At 36.4% G+C, this 21146-nt stretch overlaps 1 protein-coding gene across 1 annotated transcript in view; it reads right to left on the bottom strand.

The window, feature by feature from the left end:
• The window catches only part of Dcaf6 (DDB1 and CUL4 associated factor 6), a 110622-nt gene that overhangs the window by 28239 nt on the left and 61237 nt on the right, over positions 1-21146 (bottom strand). The window contains 2 exon segments of the mRNA XM_038348772.1: positions 476-593; positions 11492-11551. Coding sequence (XP_038204700.1) covers positions 476-593; positions 11492-11551 — 178 coding nt within the window.

Genomic DNA, 21146 nt, shown 5'->3' with positions numbered 1-21146 from the left:
TTGATTCATTTTGTTTTGTGTGTACATAGGTGTGTGTGTGTGTGTAACACACACATGTGCTAGAAGAAGAGATTAGGAGCCTTTCTCTGTCACTGTCCAGCTACTGGCTTGAGACAGTCTCTCACTGAACAGGAAGCTCCTTGGTGAGCTCAAGGGATCGTCAGTCTCTGCCTCCCAGTGCTAGGGTTACAGGCATATACAAGCATGTGCAGCCGTGCTCAGCTTTTTATACGGCTGCTAGGGGCTCCAACTCGTGTCCTCATGCTTGCACAACAAGGGCTCTGATCCACTGAGAATGAGCTCTCTCCGCAGAGCGCTATTCTGTGTATTTACAAGCTCTTCAAGGAATTTAAGGCAGACTACAGTTTCACAACCAATACAGTACAGCAAAAACAAAACATAAAGTACAGAAAAAGCAGATCTAGTATAACTCTACAAAACAGCTAAGAACGTCTTCACAAACATGTTAACTTACCATTCATCTGTAAAGTTCAGTTTTATTGTGCTTGTAGTTGTTCCTTCTGTGCTGTAGTGCAAACTTAAAACTGGTTCACCTGTCCCTGGCTTGGGGCTCAGCCTTTCATTATTGTTATCTGAAAATTGTGTTTAAAACATTTGAAAAAGTCTCTGAAACCAGTAAAAAATATGACATTGCCTAAAATTTAAAAGAACTTAAGTTAGGTTGTTCTTGTCATAATTTTATTCATGTTAGGTTCTCCTTTAAACTTCAAAGCAACATTATTAATTTCTAGCATGGTATACATGACTCCTTCAGATTTAGAGGGAAATCAAACACACTGAAAACCATACCCTTTCATTAAGGAATCAAAAGCTATTAACATGCAATGACATACATAATAAACTGGTACCTTACTTAAAAATACCCATGATTTACTTTTTAGTTGCTTGAACACCAGAAGGATTAGCAGCGGCTAAAGTGTAGGAAAGATGAAAGGGCTCAAGGCTCTGCACAGCTGCTCAGGCAGATGCTGCTGAGTTCTTGGCAAGGCGGCAGTGTACTATACTTTGACATTTTTAACACTGCTTCAATATTTTATGATAAATTCAGCTTTTATTCTTAACTGATCTTGCAAAGAAGTTATTTCTTAGTAATGGACAATAATTTCACCTTAAAATTTATAGGGTATTCTACAATATATAATGTCTTTTTCAAAATGGCAAATAAAGGTGGGCATGGTGCTCACACCTGTAATCCCAGCACTTAGGAGGCAAAGACAGGAGGGCTTTCAAGATTTCAGGGCCAGCCTGTGTTCTACAGTTAAAAACAGGCCAGCTGGCCTATAGAATGAGACCATCTTTCAAAAAGAAAAACTTGGCTGGGCATGGCTACATACATCTGTAACCCCAGCATTCAAGAGGCAAAGACAAGTGAATTGCTCTAAATTTGAGTTCAACCTGGTACATATAGTGAGTCCTAAGCCACAGAAACTGCAGAGACTATTCAAAGCCCTTCCCCAAAGAGTGAAAGGATAACCAAGGACAAACTCCAACAGAACTTTAAAACTTCCCATTTGATTTCATGAACAGCTTGTGGAAACATGAGAATACACAGGGAATAAACACGGGATGCACAGGCCCATGCAGGGTCTTAACTTGAAGAACATACCTTCTCTTTACTTTTGAAGATAGTGGAGCACTTACTGAAAGAATCCCACAGAACCTCTGGTCTAGCTTATAACCAGAAAACATAACAGCATTTCAATAAACTACTGGAGCAGAAAGGAGAGAGCATGCCCCAAGAGTCAAGGGAACCGAAAAAGCTCAGTGCTTACACTTCATTTTAAGTTCTAACCTCTAAGTTCTAACCTGTGAGAAATCTTGACTTACATGATTAATTATTATTTTTAAATAAAAGTGTAAAGACAAAGCTGGCATCCCAAATTATAAAAATCACTTTAGTTCTATTCTATTTTTTGGACTCCATCTTTAATATAAGCAGCTACTAGGAATGAACTAATAATCTATAATAATGTACTCTCCCCCTCTCTCCCTCTCTCTCCCATCAGTGTCTCACCTTGGAGCCTTGGTTAGCTGAGAATTCACTCTGTATACCAGGCTGGAGCTGAACTCACAGAGATCAGCCTTCCTCTGCCTCCCAAGTGCTGGAACTAAAGGTGCGCACCACCAAAGCAGGCCTATAACAATGCCAGCACCTCAGTACTGTACAAGGGTCTTAGAGGAGACATTTTACAGAACAGCATTCCAGTAAAACCATAGAACTTTACCCTGGAAAATATCAAGAATGAGACTTTACATCTGTCTAGTTTTTTACTCTTGAGTAAATTTATAGTTGTTAGTCATTTGTCCAGACAAATGACTTTGTCCTTTAGTTATGCAATTGAGATTTTCATCCCATTGATAATAAAGACACTATTGTTTTAAGGTTGCTGTAACTGAGACTTACGCCTGGAGTGATCAAGAACACAGGCAGAGCTAGATCTGGTGCTCTCAGAACATTTTATAAAATATGCTGCTATTTATTTTTCCTCTAAGGTAAGGAAGGAATAAAGGGTATGGTGGCATACGTCATTATACCCATGCCAGGGAGGCAGAGGCAGGTGGATCTGAGTTCAAGGTCAGCCTGGTCTACATTGCAAGTTCCAGGCCAGCCAAGGCTACCTAGTGAGACCCTGTCCTGAGGGAAAAGGGGGGGGTTATGTTTATGAGCAAGTATACTGCTCTCCTAAAGGACCTGAGTTCAATTCCCGGAACCCATGTTCGATGGCTCATAACTTCCTGTAACTCTAGCTCTAGGAGATATAACACCCTCTTCTGGGCTTCATGGGAAACCCCAGACCCCTCCCCTACAAAAAAACCCAACAAAATTCTTTTTGAAGAAAATGAAAAGGACAGTTACACACATTCATACACTATTACTATAGGAATGTAGTGAACAGAAGCAAGGAAGAGAGGGAACCGTGCAGAAATATTTCCTTAACATTTATATACCAGCCTGCCAAACTCTCCCCAGCAAGAAGCCTCCAGACAACCTAAACCAGTCACAATTTCTTTCTTAGAGTCATCTACTACAAAATTATTCAAGCACACTCATAAAATGGGACAATATTCATACAATCCTAAAATGAGAATAGCTGATTGACACTTTCCCTTTCAACTCTTAATGAACTCATCAGCCTCGGCTAAACCTGGCCAATCGCTGTATAAATGGAATGGACTCTTTTATTAGGTACTCAAACTTCAGATTCCTGAGTTGAATAATTTCCATATAGCTGCACATAAGTTGCGTCTCTGGAAGAAACACTACACGATACAGAATTTTACTTCTTCAAATCAAGCTCTAGTGTGCGTTAATAACCAAGGATTAACATTTGTTTCTAACTCTCCTCATTCCACTCTTCTTGGGTTATGCAGCTTTGCATAACTATACATAACTTATTAAGATGGGTTTTCTGAGAATGGATGTGATTGGGGGTTGGAGGAATGTCTAAGGTTAAGAGTACTGGCTGCTCTTACAGAGGACCTGCATTTAATTCTCAGCACCAACATGGAAATTCACAACCATCTGTAACTCCAGTCCCAGAGAATCCTTGACTCCCTTGGCCTCCGTGGGCACTAGGCACACGCATGGTACACAGACGTACTTGCAGACAAAACATACATGCATATAATATGCAATAAAAAAATATTGTAACTAGATATAATTTATTGTGTGTAATAAAAATGCATATTTTAGGCTAAAATTTTCTATGAAAAATACTTCAAAGACCTACAAACTAATGCTTTGTTTTTATACCATTTAAATGGTATTTATAAGCATTTAGATTTCCTCTACCTTGTTTAGTTGTTTTAAATAGGAACAGCAAACACATTCTAAAAACTATTTCAAAACTCATTACCTAATATACACATTTTCTTTAATGCTTCCCACAATACAGTTTTTTTGTCTTTGCTGTCAGATGAGGAAGAACACAGTATTCACAACCATACAAGGCAGAGCTTGGCTGTCCATCAAATTCCTAACGTCCGCTAGCTGTGTGCAGTCTCCCAACGCTCCTTGCTGTACTTTCATCATCTGGAGAACGAAGATAAGTTCACGTACTCCATAAGGATGCGGTGAGGATGAAGGAAACTAACAAAATGGTTCAAAGCAATGTTTGCTACAAAAAGTGTGATATGAAGTGTTTAGGCTGTTGCTATTATTATTATTAATTCAATATTATTAATTCAGTGTTGCAATCACAGAGTATTAACTCTAACTAAATATCTATCTATTTACCTACCTACCTATCTATCCTAACCCATATAAACAGATTATGGCTCAACTATCTTACTTGTTTTTATATGTGTCTTGGAGTCTTGATTCCTACAACAGAAAATAACAATGATAATATCCTCATTATATTATGAAAATATAGGAGGTGACAGAAGTGAAATTCCTTCTTTCCTTTCTTCTTTTCTTCTCTCTCTGTCTCTCTCTCTCTTTCTGTTTCCTTCCTTTTCCCCTCCCTCTCTCTTTCTCCTCTCTCCCCTTCCAAGTTCTCTTTATGTAAAATGGCTGTCTTAGAACTATGTGGAGCAGACTGTCCTGAATTCAGAGAGCCACCTTCCTCTAATTCCTGAATGCTGAACTAAAGGTATGTGCCACCACACCTGGCTCAGAAGTAAGTAAAATTGTTAACATACTGCTAATCACATATAGACTTAGTAGATGTCAACTATTATCAGAGGCAATTCTAAATTAGAAAATGACTAAGTTAGAAGCATAGAAAATGACTGATCAATAGAAGAATAAAACTAACATGAAATAAAAAAAAAATTCATTCCAAATAACCAACTGGTAGACGGCAAACCTAACAAATACCCAGAATCTGGTGTGAAGTCTCATTTCACTCTCTTCTGTCCACCAGAATTTAAAACATAGGATTTACAGATGTGTTCTGGGTAGTAAATACTGAACTAACATTTCTCATTAATTTAACAGGCTTTAAACATTAGATACTTATTAAAAATAAAAAATTCACTATGTATTTGATGGCTACCTAATATACTACTTAAACCAAACATGACAATGCAGTAAACCCAGCTATTGAAGAGGTAGAGGGAGAATGATCTCAAGTGTGAGGTCAGGCTGCATAGCTTAGACTCTGTCATTAAAAAAAAGCACAAAGAAAGGAAAGCAGAGCCGGGCCGTGGTGGTGCACGCCTTTAATCCCAGCACTCGGGAGGCAGAGGCAGGCGGATCTCTGAGTTCGAGGCCAGCCTGGTCTACAAGAGCTTGTTCCAGGACAGGCTCTAGAAACTACAGGGAAACCCTGTCTCGAAAAACCAAAAAAAAAAAAAAAAGAAAAAAAAAAAAAGAAAGGAAAGCAGGGGACATGATGTAATTACATTATAATCTCAAAAAATAAAAAATCACAAAAAGGAATAATAAAGGACATGGATATAGCTCTTCCTTAGTGTATTCACAAGGTCCTGGTGTCAATCCTCAGTGTTGTGCAAGTATACATTAATGTAATATTCTCATGATAATATTAAAATTTCAATTTTGTAATAGTATATGAGTATGATTTTAAAACAAATATATATTTAATTAATGGCAACTCCAATTTTCCACTTCCCAATCTACCACAGAAGAACTGGTAAAATTTGTTTTGCTAGGTTCTGAGTACCCACTTGTCTCCTATAAGTCAGTGCTTTCACACCACAGGAAGCCCGTTTAGGTAAAATGACCCCAAGTGATTTTTAGTTATCACCTTCTACCTATGATATCACTATAGTAAGTATAAGGTAATCTGCTCAGTCATGACAGACTTTAGCTCATACAAAACTACTTTCTTACACTCTCCCCCAAGCTAACTTTCATCCAAAAAGAAAACATTTAAAAAATAAAATGAAATAAAAAACCTATTGGCTTAAATATCTGAAAAGATATTTGTAAGTTTAATATAATTTTATATAATATAATTTTATATTATAAATAATATAAGAATTTTCTCTTAACAATAAGCATAACAATTAGATAAAGAAGTAAAAAGAAAAATTAAATTCTTATTAAATGTATCACTTTCCTAGGCATGCTACACATGCCTATAGTCTCGGATACTCAGGAATACTTGAATTTAGTTTAGGACCAGCATAGAGAACATACTAAGTCCCAAACTCTTTAAAAAATATATATTACTCAAAGGGGAGATGGTAGTACACACCTTTATTCCACATTGAAGAGGCAGAGGCAGGCAGTTCTCTGTGAGTTCAAAGGACAGCCTGATCTACATAATAAGAGTTAGATGAGCCAGAGCTACACAGTGAGACCCGTCTCAAAATAAAATTATATATATGATTACATATTATGTATATGCATATATACACATACCATATATGTAGATACATGCACACCCACATACAATATACACACATATATGCACATATAAGTGCACAAATATATCTATATGTGTTTCATATATATAATATATTCACACATATGGACATACATATAAATGATATATATTATACAGCATGCATCATAGATACCACTGGAGTTTGCCCATAATTAGCTTTGGGTAACCACCCATATATTTGTCTACAACTTTAAATTTTATAAATATGATTTTTTAATAAGTATTTTTATTTTTAATAAGTATTTTTATATAACAATTTGTTATTTGTTTTTTTCTTATAATTTTATTTTGAAAGCATACTGATGAAAGGAAGTAGGAACTACTGAGACAAAGTCAGGAATGGGGAATACGCTCTTGTAGTCCCAGCTATCTTGGAGGCTGAAACAGGATTGTATGAGCACAATCAGTCCAGGCAGCAAAGTCAGACCTCTGACTACATATTTAACTTCTTTAAAGCCTGATACTTATGCTGTAGACTGTGCACTTATCACCATCGAGGCGATCAAGCACTTTCCATATTGCTTATTTCTCACAGTACTTCCTAGATTTCTTTATGGGGTACTTACCAAAGATAAAACGGTTACTAATAATGTTCAATTTCAATCTAACTGATTAATTTTTTCTTTGGATAAAAAATACATCACTGTCTGTCTATGCAGCAGTATATGGAGGATCATGAAGACAGAGTCTTCACCAGTGGGTTAATGTAACCTTACAGGAGTGAGTTCCTCCTCAGAGGAAGGTACTGGTAGGGTAAGCTGTTACCAACCCAATTTGGTTTCCTTAGCTTTCTCTAGCTTTCCCACTTGTCAGCTGTCTTCAATACACTTCTGCTTGTCCCTCCTTTCTTTGGCAATGCATGGAGCAGCACGTGACCCTAACTAAAAGACAAGTAGATACTTTCAAAGCTGTGAGTCAAAACCCTTTCCTTATGTGTTATTCAGTCTCCCCTCTCCCCTGCCCTCTCTATTTTCCTCCCTCCTCCGCCCTTTCACATACATATATTTTAAATACAGTCTCACTATGCAGACCTGGCTGGCCTGGAACTCACTGAGATCCACTTGTCTCTGCTTCCCAGGTACTGGGATTACAGACATATGCCACCATGGCCAGCACTTAAGTATTCCTTAATAGCAAGAGAAAACAGACTAAGATGCTTATCCCCCGCCCCCTGCCAAAGGTTCTCATCCATAGCTTCTTTCCCCTATCTGTTTTTCCAGAAAGCTCTGTCTTTCTGATGGTTTACTATAATCTTATCAAGATACCTAGACATAATTTTCTCATCAGTTTCTGGCTAACCAGTTTCAAAGTATCTCTTACTGTCACCATTACTGTCATTATTCTGTAGTGTTGGACACATAATCTACACTCTTAGATAAGACAAGCAATCTATCCCAAGCCCAAGTTCCATTCATTCTACTTCACAAAGATTTTTAAAATTTACTCATTTCCCACTCCTACTGCCTTAGATTAGATTCTTCATTGTCTCTTACCTGGATTATTACAATTTCTTGTATGGTCTGACACTCTTCAATCTTTATCTTCTATTTATTCATTTATAATATTGCCCAAATGAACTTTCCAATATGTAAAACTAGGTATTATGCTGAATTTTCCAAACTAAAATAATTTCAATAGCTCTGATCACTTAAAGAATTAATGATGGCACACCTTTAATCCCAGTATATGAAACAGAGGCATGTGGACGGATATCTGAACATTCCAGGCCAGCCTGGTCTACATAGAAGGTTCCAGGCCAGCCAAGACCAAAGTAAGACTCCATCTCATCACAACAAGCCACCCCCCAAAAACCTGACCAAATATTGGTACCAAATATTGGTACCAATAAAAGTGGTATGACTTCACACACTGCATATATATGACAGCGAATAAAAACAACACATATAGGATATGGAGAGAGGTATATACAAGACAAGCCTCCAAACAAATACATGGCTGCAAATCTAATGAGAGCAAATAATAAGCCACAAAGAGGAAAAGGGGGGCACATTGGGAAGTTAATTTTTTAAAGAGATTGACACTTAATGGAGAAGTTGAAATTGCTTGACAACAAAGCAGTTTGGGAGTGGGAACAGTGTACGTAAGATATCTGAGAAGGAAAGGCGCTCAGAGTGTTAGCAGGCAGGCTACTTGGTAAGAGCACAGTAAGCGAGCACGATGTTAGCAGACTGAAGGCTACTAGGCAAGACCGCAGTGATTGAGCTGAGCTTAGGAGACTGAGGCGACTTGACAAGAACACAGTGAGTGAGCAGAATGCCCAAAAGTAAGCTCAGTGAGATAAGGGCTAGTTCATGTGTGGCTTATAAGACTTGGTGTGAACTTCAGTAGTTTTCAAGGGTTATAGAAACTTCAGACGGAAAAATGGTATGAGTATATATTCACTTTTCAAAGGTTCATCCTGTCTGCTAGTAAAGAATAGACTGTGGCTTGATTAGACATGACACAGTCAGTTACAGAGTTATTACATTAGACCAGAAGTGACAGGCTGGTACAGTTTATCCTCAGATAACACATGATGCCATAGGTAAGCCTTACCCATTGCTAGGCCATTTCTGCTCATAGATCTTATCACAAAACTACATTTACAATGGCCTTTAACAATGTAGTTTCTGCTAAACACAATTGATATTTGACCACATACAACCTCTCTAGACTACATGGCAAACTATATTACATGACCACAAAAAAAGGCACCTCCTAATTTCTATCTCTGGGCTAGTCACCCTCACTAAATGGCATCACTATTTACCCATACACTGAGGCCAAATCTGTGGGAGTTAAACTTAAATCTTCCCTTTCTTATGTCCTAAAACCATATATAAAATGAAGTACCAACTAAATAGGTATATTTAACAGAAATCTATAGAAATTATTTTATGTGGCTAACTAAACATAAATCTGGCTACACTGTAATAAGTGATGCTATAATTCTATCACATTTTATTACTCTGTATAAAGATAAAACATAGTTAATTTTGTAATTCTCAAATTCATTTACTCTATTTTTTTCTTTTCCTCCCTCACACCATTTTCCACCTTGTATTTTGCTTGATTTTTTTAACACAGATTTTCAATCTAACTCAAGGCAATCCTCTACATTGGTCTTCTGAGTGCTGGGATTAAAGGCAAGAACTACCATGCCTAGCTTTATTTTTTAAGAAGAGGAAAGCAACAACAAGAAAAAAACAAAAGACCTACTAACAATACATGCCACTAAAATATTTAGAAATAAATTATTTAAGACTGAAAGTCAATTATTTAAGACTGAAAGTACAGAAGTTCTAATTTGGTTTTTGAATATTTTTCTAGGACAGTTAGAATTAGACCTATTTCATACCAGACACTATAGAAATATTAATTTCTTCACTCAATCAACAGTGAGCCTTCCTATGTATGTTACCTTTCAGCCTATCAAGTCTTACGGATTTCATGCTTATTCATAATTTTTAAAAAAAATATGAAATCTATTAGCTACTCATTTGCCCTCTTCAACTGAGATAGCTGAAGTCAAGCTGGTGAGATGGCTCAGCAGTAATGGCTCAGCAGTGAAGATGCTTGCAGCCAAGCCTGAACTCAGTTCAATCCCTGGAACCCATTCAGGAGATGGAAAGATCTGACTCCTGAAAATTACCCCCTGATCACTACTCTGGATTGCACCATGTCATAGACCCCTGATATACATACATACCACCTATAAATATATAAATAGATAATTTAAAGTTATTTTGGGGGCTTAGTATCACTAACATTATTTTGTCACAAAGTGCTTAGAGTACTTTAGAGAACTGAGTTAACACAGTAAGTTCTTTGCCTTAATTTTCAAGAAAGTCCTAAAGTACTTCTTACAGTCTTCCTTTCTGGATCCTTCTTTTCATGTACCCCTTCTTTGTCAGAATGTTGTCCTTTTCCAATTCCTCTCTGTACTGTATCAGATCTGCTACTAATAAAGCTTGACCAATAAACCTGTGATTGCATCGAGTTCTCCTTAAGCCTTTGCTTCTTCAAAAAAACTACCAGTGGAAGTGCAAGAGGTTTACCTGCTGGTGGCCCAGCTTTCTTTCAGTATTAAATACAATTTTTATTGATATTTATTGAGCTCTACATTTTTCTCTGCTCCCCTCCCTGCCTCTCCCCTTCCCCCTTCAGTCCTCCTCCAAGGTCCCCATGCTCCCAATTTACTCAGGAGATCTTGTCTTTTTCTACTTTCTACTTCCCATATAGATTATATCTATATAACTCTCTCTTAGTGTCCACATTGTTGTCTAAGTTCTCTGGGATTGTGGTTTGTAGGCTGGCTTTCTTTGCTTTATGTTTAAAAACCACCTATGAGCAAGCACATGTGATAATTGTCTTTCTGTGTCTGGGTTACCTCACTCAATGTTTCCTAGCTCCATCCATTTTCCTGCAAAATTCAAGCTCTCATTATTTTTTCTGCTGTGTAATACTCCAAACTTTGGGTTTATAAGCATAAAAGCTTAAAATTAAAAGCATCAGAGCTGAGTGGGGTGGAAGCATGCCTGTAGTCCCTGCACTCAGGAGGAAGGCTAAGCAAAACCACTGGCAGTTCAAGGCCAACCTGGGCAACATATAAGACCTTGTTTCAAAAAGCAAAGCAAAACAAAACAACAGAAACAAAAAATCAACCTATCTTGAGTTTCACCACAAGTTAAGTATGACACAAAATCAAGTGTCATTACCATAGCAACCTAGTAATATGAAATATTACTACGTTCAAATAACTTCTAATGAACAATGGGGCAGTTTGCTAATCTTAAACCACAGTTCTATATGATCTTATGATATACAGCTATAAGAAAAATTGTATTTTATATTCATTACAAACTATTGAAGGAGAGACTTCAGAGTTGTTATAAAATGTTGAAGGCAGAAATAAGCTTACACAGAACATAATTTGTTCAAGCTATGAGAGCCTTTTGTGCACAATACCACACAAGATAATTTAGTCCATAAAATACTAATGAAGACCATAATCAAAATGATATGCTAAGCAAAAGCAAGAAAGAACTTTGTTTATGCATTGCAATAAAACTATGGATGGATGGGCATAGCGCATCTCCTGTTGCACGCACCCTGTTGCTCATCAAGTGACATGGATCCGAGCTGTTTGTTAACCACAGAAGAAGGAGAATCTGAAACAAAAATGAGATTTCAACTTAAAAGTAAGCAGCAGAAAACTGCACAGCAATGTCATGATAATCTCTAAGCTTAAGAAACAAATGTATAAGGGTGGGGAAGAGGAGTAAGTACTGTGGTGTGTTTTCCAAGCAGCGAGTAAGCAGGGTCATGTGCTTAAGGTGTTATTCCAGGCAAGCATTTAGCAATCTTGAGACTGAGTTGAGAAAATATTCTACTTCCATGCACACACCTTTAATCAAATTCATCTAGAACAGATATAAGGTGCCAGATAGATAATCAGAAACAGGGTATTTCCTCTAAACAGAAGATACCTTGCCTTTCTTAAATTTCCTCATCAGCTCTTCAGATGGCTTTCATATTGCTTTGGGAGGTTCAAAGCATGAAATGAGATGCTCACTAGACACTGTGAGATGTTGCTTGCTATACCATGAGCTGAAGGAGTCAGGATGTTTAACAAAAAGTGGTTTGTAGGGAAAATAATCAATGAATTAAATACCTTCAAAGAAACATGTAACTTTAAAAACTCTATGGTACATTGTGCATAATGAAACTATACTCTGTGAAAGCTTAGACTTCTTTATAGGGTACCTGGTAGAAAAAGAAAAGCAAGAAGAAAGCTTAATGGTCTGTGCTTTCTACTTTCTACTTTGGCTTCAAACAGTACAATTTTATTTTGATCTTTTGGATACACTGGGTCTTCATGTGAGAATTTATTTCATTATTAGGTTCTAGTCTTTAGGAAACACTGGAATAAAGGACTGCAATGGAAAAGGCATTTGCCTGGTGTTAACAAGTCTTAATTCTAATAATCAGCAACATTTTTAGGCAGATTCTCCTTTCTCTCTATCAGCCCATGGCTATAGTACCTTAACAAAATTACTGGATAATGTACGTTATACATCCCTTGTCTAAAACAAAACAAAACAAAACAAAAAAATGAAAATGCAAAATTCAAAATGTTTTGAGTGCTGACATGACCCAAATAGAGAATTTCACTGCTGACCTATGGTAGAATGCAGCCAGAATATATATACATTAAAAAGCACTGCATAAAATTACCTCTGATATTTGCATCAAATGTACAGAAAGCACAAATGAATTTTCTGCTTAGCCCTGAGTACTTCCCCCAGACACCTTATTAGGTATATGCAACTATTCCCCCAAAATGCTACTTCTGATCCCAAGCATTTTTGGACAAAGCATGTGTACCATAGAGAGACCCCAGTGCCCCAGTAGAGCTACAGCAAAAGGGGAAAGTGTGGGTAACAAACATGGCTTTACCTCAAGTGTGAAAATGATCCCTCATTTCTAAGATCTTCTGCCCTAGTTCTTAGTGAATGTTGTTCATGTCTCACTGAGCACTAGCTATGATTCTAACAACATTTCATTTCCTCCAAACAGGTGTTAATTACAGATCATCCTTAGCTGAATAGGTAAGGGAAATTTCCCAATACACCCTGGTTTCATACCAAATTTACACCATTCGATTGCTTCCATTTGAAGACTGAAGCCTGCTACCAGCATCATTTCTACTAACCTGAAGTCTTCCATATTCTAATATCATATCAGTTTGCTCAGAGAAATTGATAAGCCATGACATTATTCTAAAGTCTGAAGCTTTTATTCATCCTTATCTATCATTTCTTCACAGTAATATTTGATTAAGTTCTTTACTACACAAAAGGGAAAGCGGGAATGGTAGTGTTCACTGGTTCCTTAACCTACCATACTTTTCTCTTTAAAATGATTTCTCATTGATTCATTTTAGATCTAATATTTCCACCCACATTATTTTGAAAATCAGGCAGTTAAGTCTTTAGAAGTAAAGTTATACCTTTCAAAGCAAAAAAAAAAAAGTGCCAATTGATTAAACATTGGAAAAACTCTGTCTTTTACAAAATACAGTTCACCCTCTGGATTCATTATACATTTCTCTATGCTCTCCTTTAATAATTAAAAGCTCTAAGACAACTCTAAGGCCACTAAGACATGCACTTCACAAATACTGTTTTTTCTACATTATGGAATGCATAAATCTTTTTGAAGTAAGATGTATCTTGCTTTTTAAATAAAATTTAGAAAGTATCACTAAAATACACACTAATGAAGATCTTTAGTGCTATCATCTCCACAAAACTGTACTTTAGTCTGACAATATTTAAAACAATGAAGCTTACATTAAACCAATAACAGAACCCCATTATCAATTAAAACATTTTCGTTATACTGCTTTAGCCTGTAACAATTGTGTATCTCTAAGAATTATTTGTTATTCTTATTCCTTAAAATTTTTAAAATTACATTTTTATTGGCTTTATGTGCTTGTCTATTGTGTGTGGGTATGCACATGCTACAGCTAGCTCATACTTGGAAGTTAAAAGACAACTTTTGGGAGTCAGTTCTCTCCACCATGTGAGTCCTGAAGATTGAACTCCAGTTGTCAGGCTTGGTGTCAGGCTTTACCCACTGAGGCATCTTGCTGGTCCAAAATCTTTTAAAGCTAATGTTTATGACTCTTTGCCTATTGAATTTACTTTGTGTGCAATGTTAAGAACATGCAACTCCTTTTAGAATTATTATTTTTCTGTAACATAAATATGTTAAGTAACATGCTTTTCTAATACTAAGTGTTCATAAATGCCTATAACTCCTGTTACAGAAATACTTCCAAACATTAACACAATAACCAACAGAATAACAAGTAACAACAAAAATGTAAGAAGCTTAAATTCATTGCTGCAACTGTTTGTCTATTCTACTCCATATTTATGTGAGATGTTTTAGAAGGCTTTATTACAAAATAAAAATCAGAATGTATGGTCCACTACTAAAAGCAATATGGCAAGTCAACACAAATAAAGTATTTTAAATTATATTACTGTAAAGGTTGAAATAAATATTAAGTAACAGTTCATTCGGTACTAAACACAATGTCATTTACTGTGTATTTCTTCCAAATTTGCAGTTTGGTAAGAAAATCCTTAAGTTCTTTAAACACCAGAATTTTTTTAATTGTAGAAAAACAAAAAAAGATTATAATCTAACATATAACAAGACTAATTCAGGCATATTTCCTGGGTTTGAATGACTTTTACTCACTAATATTGTAACCCTAGGCAGATTATTTCAATTGTCTTGAGTCTCATTCCTAAATCTATAAGAAGGGATGCAGTAATCTTTTAATGAGATGATCCTTGTAAGCTACATAACATACAGGGAAATGTGAGTTCATGTAACTTCTAGCTGCTGTTTTTCAGTGCTGTGGTACTGACTGAAAAAGAATGATGTGAAATTGTCTTCAAACTATGGAATATATACTCATTTAATTACAGTTTAAAATCCTAAGATTCACTATTGTTTTCCTTAGGACTCAAACACTTAAGGTAATTAACAAAGGATTTCAGAATTATGTCAATATCATGCCTGATTTATTAATGTACAAAGCCTAAAACATGATCCAATGCATCCATCTCAGAAGTGCTACCCTGGCTGTCATTGTGAGCATTGTGGGGAGGCTGGCAGTACACAGGGCCTGCTTGCATAGGACATGTTAAATGCTGATTTTTTCCAATATGGCTCAGTTTTGAAAAGCCCTTTTAAAAAATAATCATCAATGTTTTATACCCTTTTGGGGTATAAAAGTTACTTTTTTTCCAATCAGCAAAACCGTGCCATAAAGTGAAAAAACAGTTCCTACCTGACCCTCTCTAGGCTGGCTCCATGCTCCAGTGCGGCTCTGTGGTGGTTGGGCCAGGACCAGTAGAATCCACAGGGTGTTGTCACTCTGAGCAGGAGCCAGCAACCCATGACTTCAGGGGACCTGAAATGGAAAAAAAGACCTGGGCTTTAAATTAGCCATATATGGAATGCCTTTGCTGCAGTTATTTAGGGCATTCATTTGACAAATGTACAAACAGCCCTCAGAATCCTGTCTACTTTAAATGGTCTTGCTATAAAGACGTTCTGAGGAAAAATATACTATAAATAAGATGGTAGTCTCTTACAAATATTAAGAACTATATATTTAGCTATCCTATCTCTATACATCTCTGTTAACTGGGTATACTACACTACCTAAATATATATTATAAATAAGATGGTACTATCTCACAAGTATTAAAAACTACATATACACATTATCTAGCCCATCTCTATGCCATCTGTTATGTAGGGTAGCTACAGTACTTAAATAAACTGGTAACTGGGAAACTCAGACAATAGCCAAATGAATTACCCAAGGTCATAAGGTAAGAGACAGAAATTCAACTAGTCTCAGACCCAGGTAATAATGAGATAAAGAAAAGTTTTCTTTTTAGGATTAAAAAAAAATGCCTCCAAACCTGACTGAGTTTTATTCCTAGGACGCATACAGCGGAACTGATCCCTTGCAAGTTGTTCTCTGGCCTACACACATAAACCTCCACCCCCAGACAGATAAATATAATTTCAAAAATGATCAGCCTGACTATTGGTGGCACATGCTTGTAATCTCAGCACTCAGAAGGAAAAAAGGCTTGGACAACAAGTTCAAAGCCAGCCTGGGCTAGGCAGAAAAAGCATATCTCAAACTAAACAAATCACAAACAAACAAACAAACCAAGCTTTATGACTTCTTCCATCACGCAGAAAGATGAGACAGGATACCACAAGTTTAAGAACACCTGGGGATATAGTGCAATCCTATCTCAAAACACTGCCAAGAACAACAAAATCACTGATTTGAGGTAAATTATGTTGCATTTCCTAAGAGCTTAGAAAATAAGTTATAATCTAATCCCTAAATGATTTACAGTATACTAATATACTTCCTGACTTCTAGACAAAACTGTACTTCAAAAAAGCTAAGACAGGAGAGAAAGCTCAGTGGTTAAGAGCACTTGCTGCTCTTGCAGAGGCCTGCGATTGGGTTCTCTGTACCCATATGGGGGTCACAATCCTCTGCAACTCTAGTTCCTGGGGTTCTAATGCCCTCTTCTGGCTTCTAATAGCATTGCAGCATATATATATATATATATATATATATATATATATATATATATACACACACACACACACACACACATATATATGTATATATATAATAAACACATCTTTTAAAAAACTAAAGTATCTTAAAGTAATAGATTCTAAAATTGAAAACAACTTTTAAATTTAGCTCTGAAGGATTATCATTTGTAGTTGTCAAAACTTTTTTTTTTTGGAGGCTGGAGGGATGGTTCAGTGGTTAAGAGTGTATACAACTACAGCAGAAGACCCAAGTTCGGTTCCCACCACCCATGTTGGGCAGCTCACAAGCACCTCAAATTCCAGTTCCTGGGGGCATAGCACCTTAGTCCTGCACACATGTGCACATACCCACACACACACACACACACACACACACACACACACACACACACACACATAATTAAAAATAAGAAAAATAAATCTTAAATAAAAACCTATTTTTACAGTTGGTTGGTCCATATTCTATTTGAGAGCTGAGGAGCCATGGGTTAGCATGAAGAGCAACCTAAATTCCAACAGTTTTACTTTTTCAATCTGAATGATTGTTTTTTTTTTCTCCTCCTGTGACCCTGCGAATTCAATCACTGCTAGATTCCCAGTCCATCTGCATTTTAAATCAGAACTTCCACATAAAACTCTGATGAAAGATTTACAGCTGAGCCTTTCTGCCTTCAGTAAAAGAGAAAACCACGACTTAAACGTCTAGCAACCATAGCTTTCTTGTGGCACTGCAGGACCAAATCCAGGGCCTTATGCATACTAAGCAATTGTCCTGCCACTAAGCTATGTCCCAAGCTCTAACTCTTTTATATGATTTATTTGAAACAACAATTTAAAAGTGAAGTTGACATTATTTGGTCAGTAAATAGTGCCAGTGTGGTGGTGCATGTCTTTAATCACAGCCCTTGAGGGTAGAGGCAGGTGAATCTCTAAGTTTGAGGCCAACCTGACAGTTCCAGGATAGCCAGGGCTAAAGAGAGTAATCCTGTCTAAAACAAAACAAAACAAAACAAAAACAGGAAGAAAGAAGAGAAAGGAAGGAAGGAAGGAAGGAAGGAAGGAAGGAAGGAAGGAAGGAAGGAAGGAAGGAAGAAAGAACAGGAAAAGAAAAGTTTGACTAATATATAATATTCCCTGTGATTATGAGTCTGGGTCCTTCCCATCCCACGAAACTTGTAGATTATTATTTCTGCAAAGTGACTTGTTCTCAACTTTTACTTAGAAACTAGGTATTGTTGGTTCACTTTTCACAACCTTTCACAGAATTCTCTTGACTTCTCTGTTTTAAAAAGAGAAGAAAATATCTGCCAGTCAATGAAATGATTCAGAAACTTTCTACTTTTACAATTTCTTGAATCTAAGTCTTGTATCTTTTGAACACCTTATATTTAAAAAATTTAAATAAGTGGAAAGACAATGGAAGTACCATTTGTTGGCAGTATCATAAATTATTTAAATGTACTTTATTTTTATCATACCTGTACCTATGGTATGTGTGTAAGTACAGGCACACATGCCATAGCACACAGAAGGTCAGAGGTTAACTTTTAGGAGTCAGCCCTCTCCTTCCCACAGTGTGACCTAGGAATTAAACTCAGGTCATCAGGCTGACATGGCCCTCTCCTTTACCCACTGAGCCATCTGCTGGCCCCTTATAATTTACTGATAGGCAAAACACATCATGAAAAACATACCTTTTATATTTAAGAAACTCACAAACTAAAATCAAATATATTAATTTTGATACCTTTGTCAAAACAGAACAAGCCTTGGTTTTATGACTTTAATAAAGAAACATCATGTTTACTTCACTTTCTGACTCTAACATTTTTCATAATTGTCTGCTCCTCAATAAGGAAAGCACACTTGATCTATCACAGGCACAATTAGCACACAGTTAACCACTACAGGCCTTTAGTTTTAGACAATTTCATAAGAACTTTAGGTACCACAGCACAAACACCTGAACTTCACCTGGGAACAGACCACATGTGGCCCTGATCTTCCCAGTACAGAACCCATCAGCAGGGTTCAGGACAAGCTAGCGCTAGCGCTGCTGGAGGCTATCCTGTAACAAAGCTCATGACCACATGTCAAATGCTCAACCATTCTGAGTGCTTCTAAGCACTATCCCCAGGAAAAAAAAATAAAGCTAATTTTGGCACTTTTCTATCCTGATAGTAGTAACATCTATTATGAGAAAATGGATCAATTACTGTCAACACACACACAAAAATGCATCTAACAGTTAAGTATAAGGGTTTAAAATTTTTTATTTAGCTTTGTTTTGTGTGTGTGGTTTTGTCCACATGTATTTATGTATACCACATACATGCCTGGTGTCTGTAAAGGTAAAAAGAGGGTATCAGATACCCACTAATGGAGTTATAAACAGTAGTGAGATACCATATATGTGCATGGAATTGAACCTGGGTCCTCTGCAAATGAATCCCGTCCACTGAGCCATCTCTCTAGCTCCTAAGAGAAGTTTTTAATAATTGTTAATTAATTAAAAATTATTTTTTGCTAAATTTCATAATTTTCCTTCTATATTTTTGTAACATATTTTGAAATGAAAAAAAATTGCCTTAAGCCAACTCATCTTTCCTCATAACCAACGCTTATTTAACTGGCAAAGAAAACAGACTTTATGAACAGTTATTAACAGGCTTTTAGTTCCTAATAACATTTCTAGAACAGAGTAAGGCAGAAGTAGCACTAGCACATGAACACAAGGCATGCTACAGATTGAAGTTTATTAATGGTTGGGATATAGCTTAGTTCGTAGAGTGCATGCACAAAGCCCTGGGTTCCTTCTCCAAAACTTTATGAACTGGGTGTGGTGGCACACTCTTGTAATCCCAGCATCTTAGAGACAGACACAGGAGGACTAGAAGTTCATGTTTACCCTCAGCTGCACAGTCTGAGCCTGCCTGGGCACAGGAGACCATTGCTCAAAGCAAAACAAAAACTGACTAAGATGCCCTACTTATATGAATGCTATGATAAACACATAAGTACACATAAAATACTTCCCTTTCAGGTGAGGAGATCACTGTACACGGAGTGATAGCACTAAGGGATTCAAATACTAGACCATGTGGGCCTAAGAAAGAAAAGAGAATGTTTCTCAACTTCACAGTTGGTAAGCCTGAGCTCCTTAAGGATTACCACCAGTAGTAAATTGGCTTCCAGACTTAGTACAAGTTAATTAGAAAGATATGCGGAATGAGAGGATAGCATCCTATTATTTCACAAAACCCATATAATCACTTTACATTGCTTGTTTCTGAGGCAAGGTCTCACTGTGTAGCCCTGGTTTGCCTGGAACTTACTATGTAGACCAGACTGGTTCTGAACTATCTGCCTGTCTCTGCCCCTTGAGTGCTGGGGTTAAAGGCATGCACACCTGACACCACTCTTCAGTATTTGACTCAAAAAAGAACCTGCTTCAATTTTCAAATTTTTGAAACTTTATATAAAAGATAAATAAGCCTCAACTTACTATTATAAAACTCACAATGTATTTTCTTCCTCAAATAATTTTGCTTCATATTAAAGTTCATTTTACCATTTGATTTATTGCTAAATTTTGGTATCTTAAAAAATACCTCTGTCTATACATAAGGGGCTGGCAAAATGAGCCAGCTGATAAAGTGACTGACTACCTCCAAGCCTAACAGTCTGAGTTCAGTCCTCAGAATCTGCACAGTGGAAAGAGAACTGTCACAAAATTTCATCTGTCTTCCATGTGGCATGCTTGCATGTGCGTGCACAGGCACACACACATGATCAATCAAAATAAAAGATATATATATATATATATAAAGGCATTTTATTTTCCTTTTTATTTGTTTTTACTTTAAAAACATCCTAGGCTATATATAGTACTGTATGTAGTATGAATTCATAGTTAGTAAATTGTTTTATTAATATATACCATTATTGTAATCTGATCAAAGAGTCTTGTTAAATTTCTTGTTTTAAGTATAGAAAATATCTCCCCCAGGAGAAAATATCTGAGCATTTTTGCCTGACTTTCTTTCTATTAATATAGCATGGAATAACAAATCAAGCCCCCTAAATTTGTTCCAAATACCACATGTATATTACAGAAGCTTAAATTTATTATTGATAAATGCGCTATGGTTACCATTGCTGGAACAGATATTTATAATACATAGGTTGACTAATTCTGTGCCATAAATGGTACAAATTAATTCCAACTAATTAATTCAGAGTTTTCAATGTAATTAACACCCAAACTCATTACTCCTTAGAGTAGCAAAGCAAAATATATCAAAGTTATTATAAATTTATTAGTATGAGAACTTAGGCACATTTTTGTTTCCTAATGCACATCTTAACACCGTCTATAATACCTACACAGTAAGATATAGTGTACCTATTATTCATCTTGATAAACTTTTATGCTGTACCTTTCATTATTCTTAAGAAGTGTTAATTAAAAGAACTGGAGTGCTAATGTAAGTAGCACTGACTATTACTATATAATATCAGAATTTGACAGCTCAAGAACAGGAAACTGAGATCATAAAGTACTTGTACTGCTTATATTAA

The sequence above is a fragment of the Arvicola amphibius genome, chromosome 12 (genome assembly GCF_903992535.2).
Source record: "Arvicola amphibius chromosome 12, mArvAmp1.2, whole genome shotgun sequence".
Taxonomy (NCBI): Eukaryota; Metazoa; Chordata; class Mammalia; order Rodentia; family Cricetidae; genus Arvicola; species Arvicola amphibius.
Note: the sequence above shows the minus strand (reverse complement) of the source record. Positions and strands in the feature narration are given on the sequence as shown.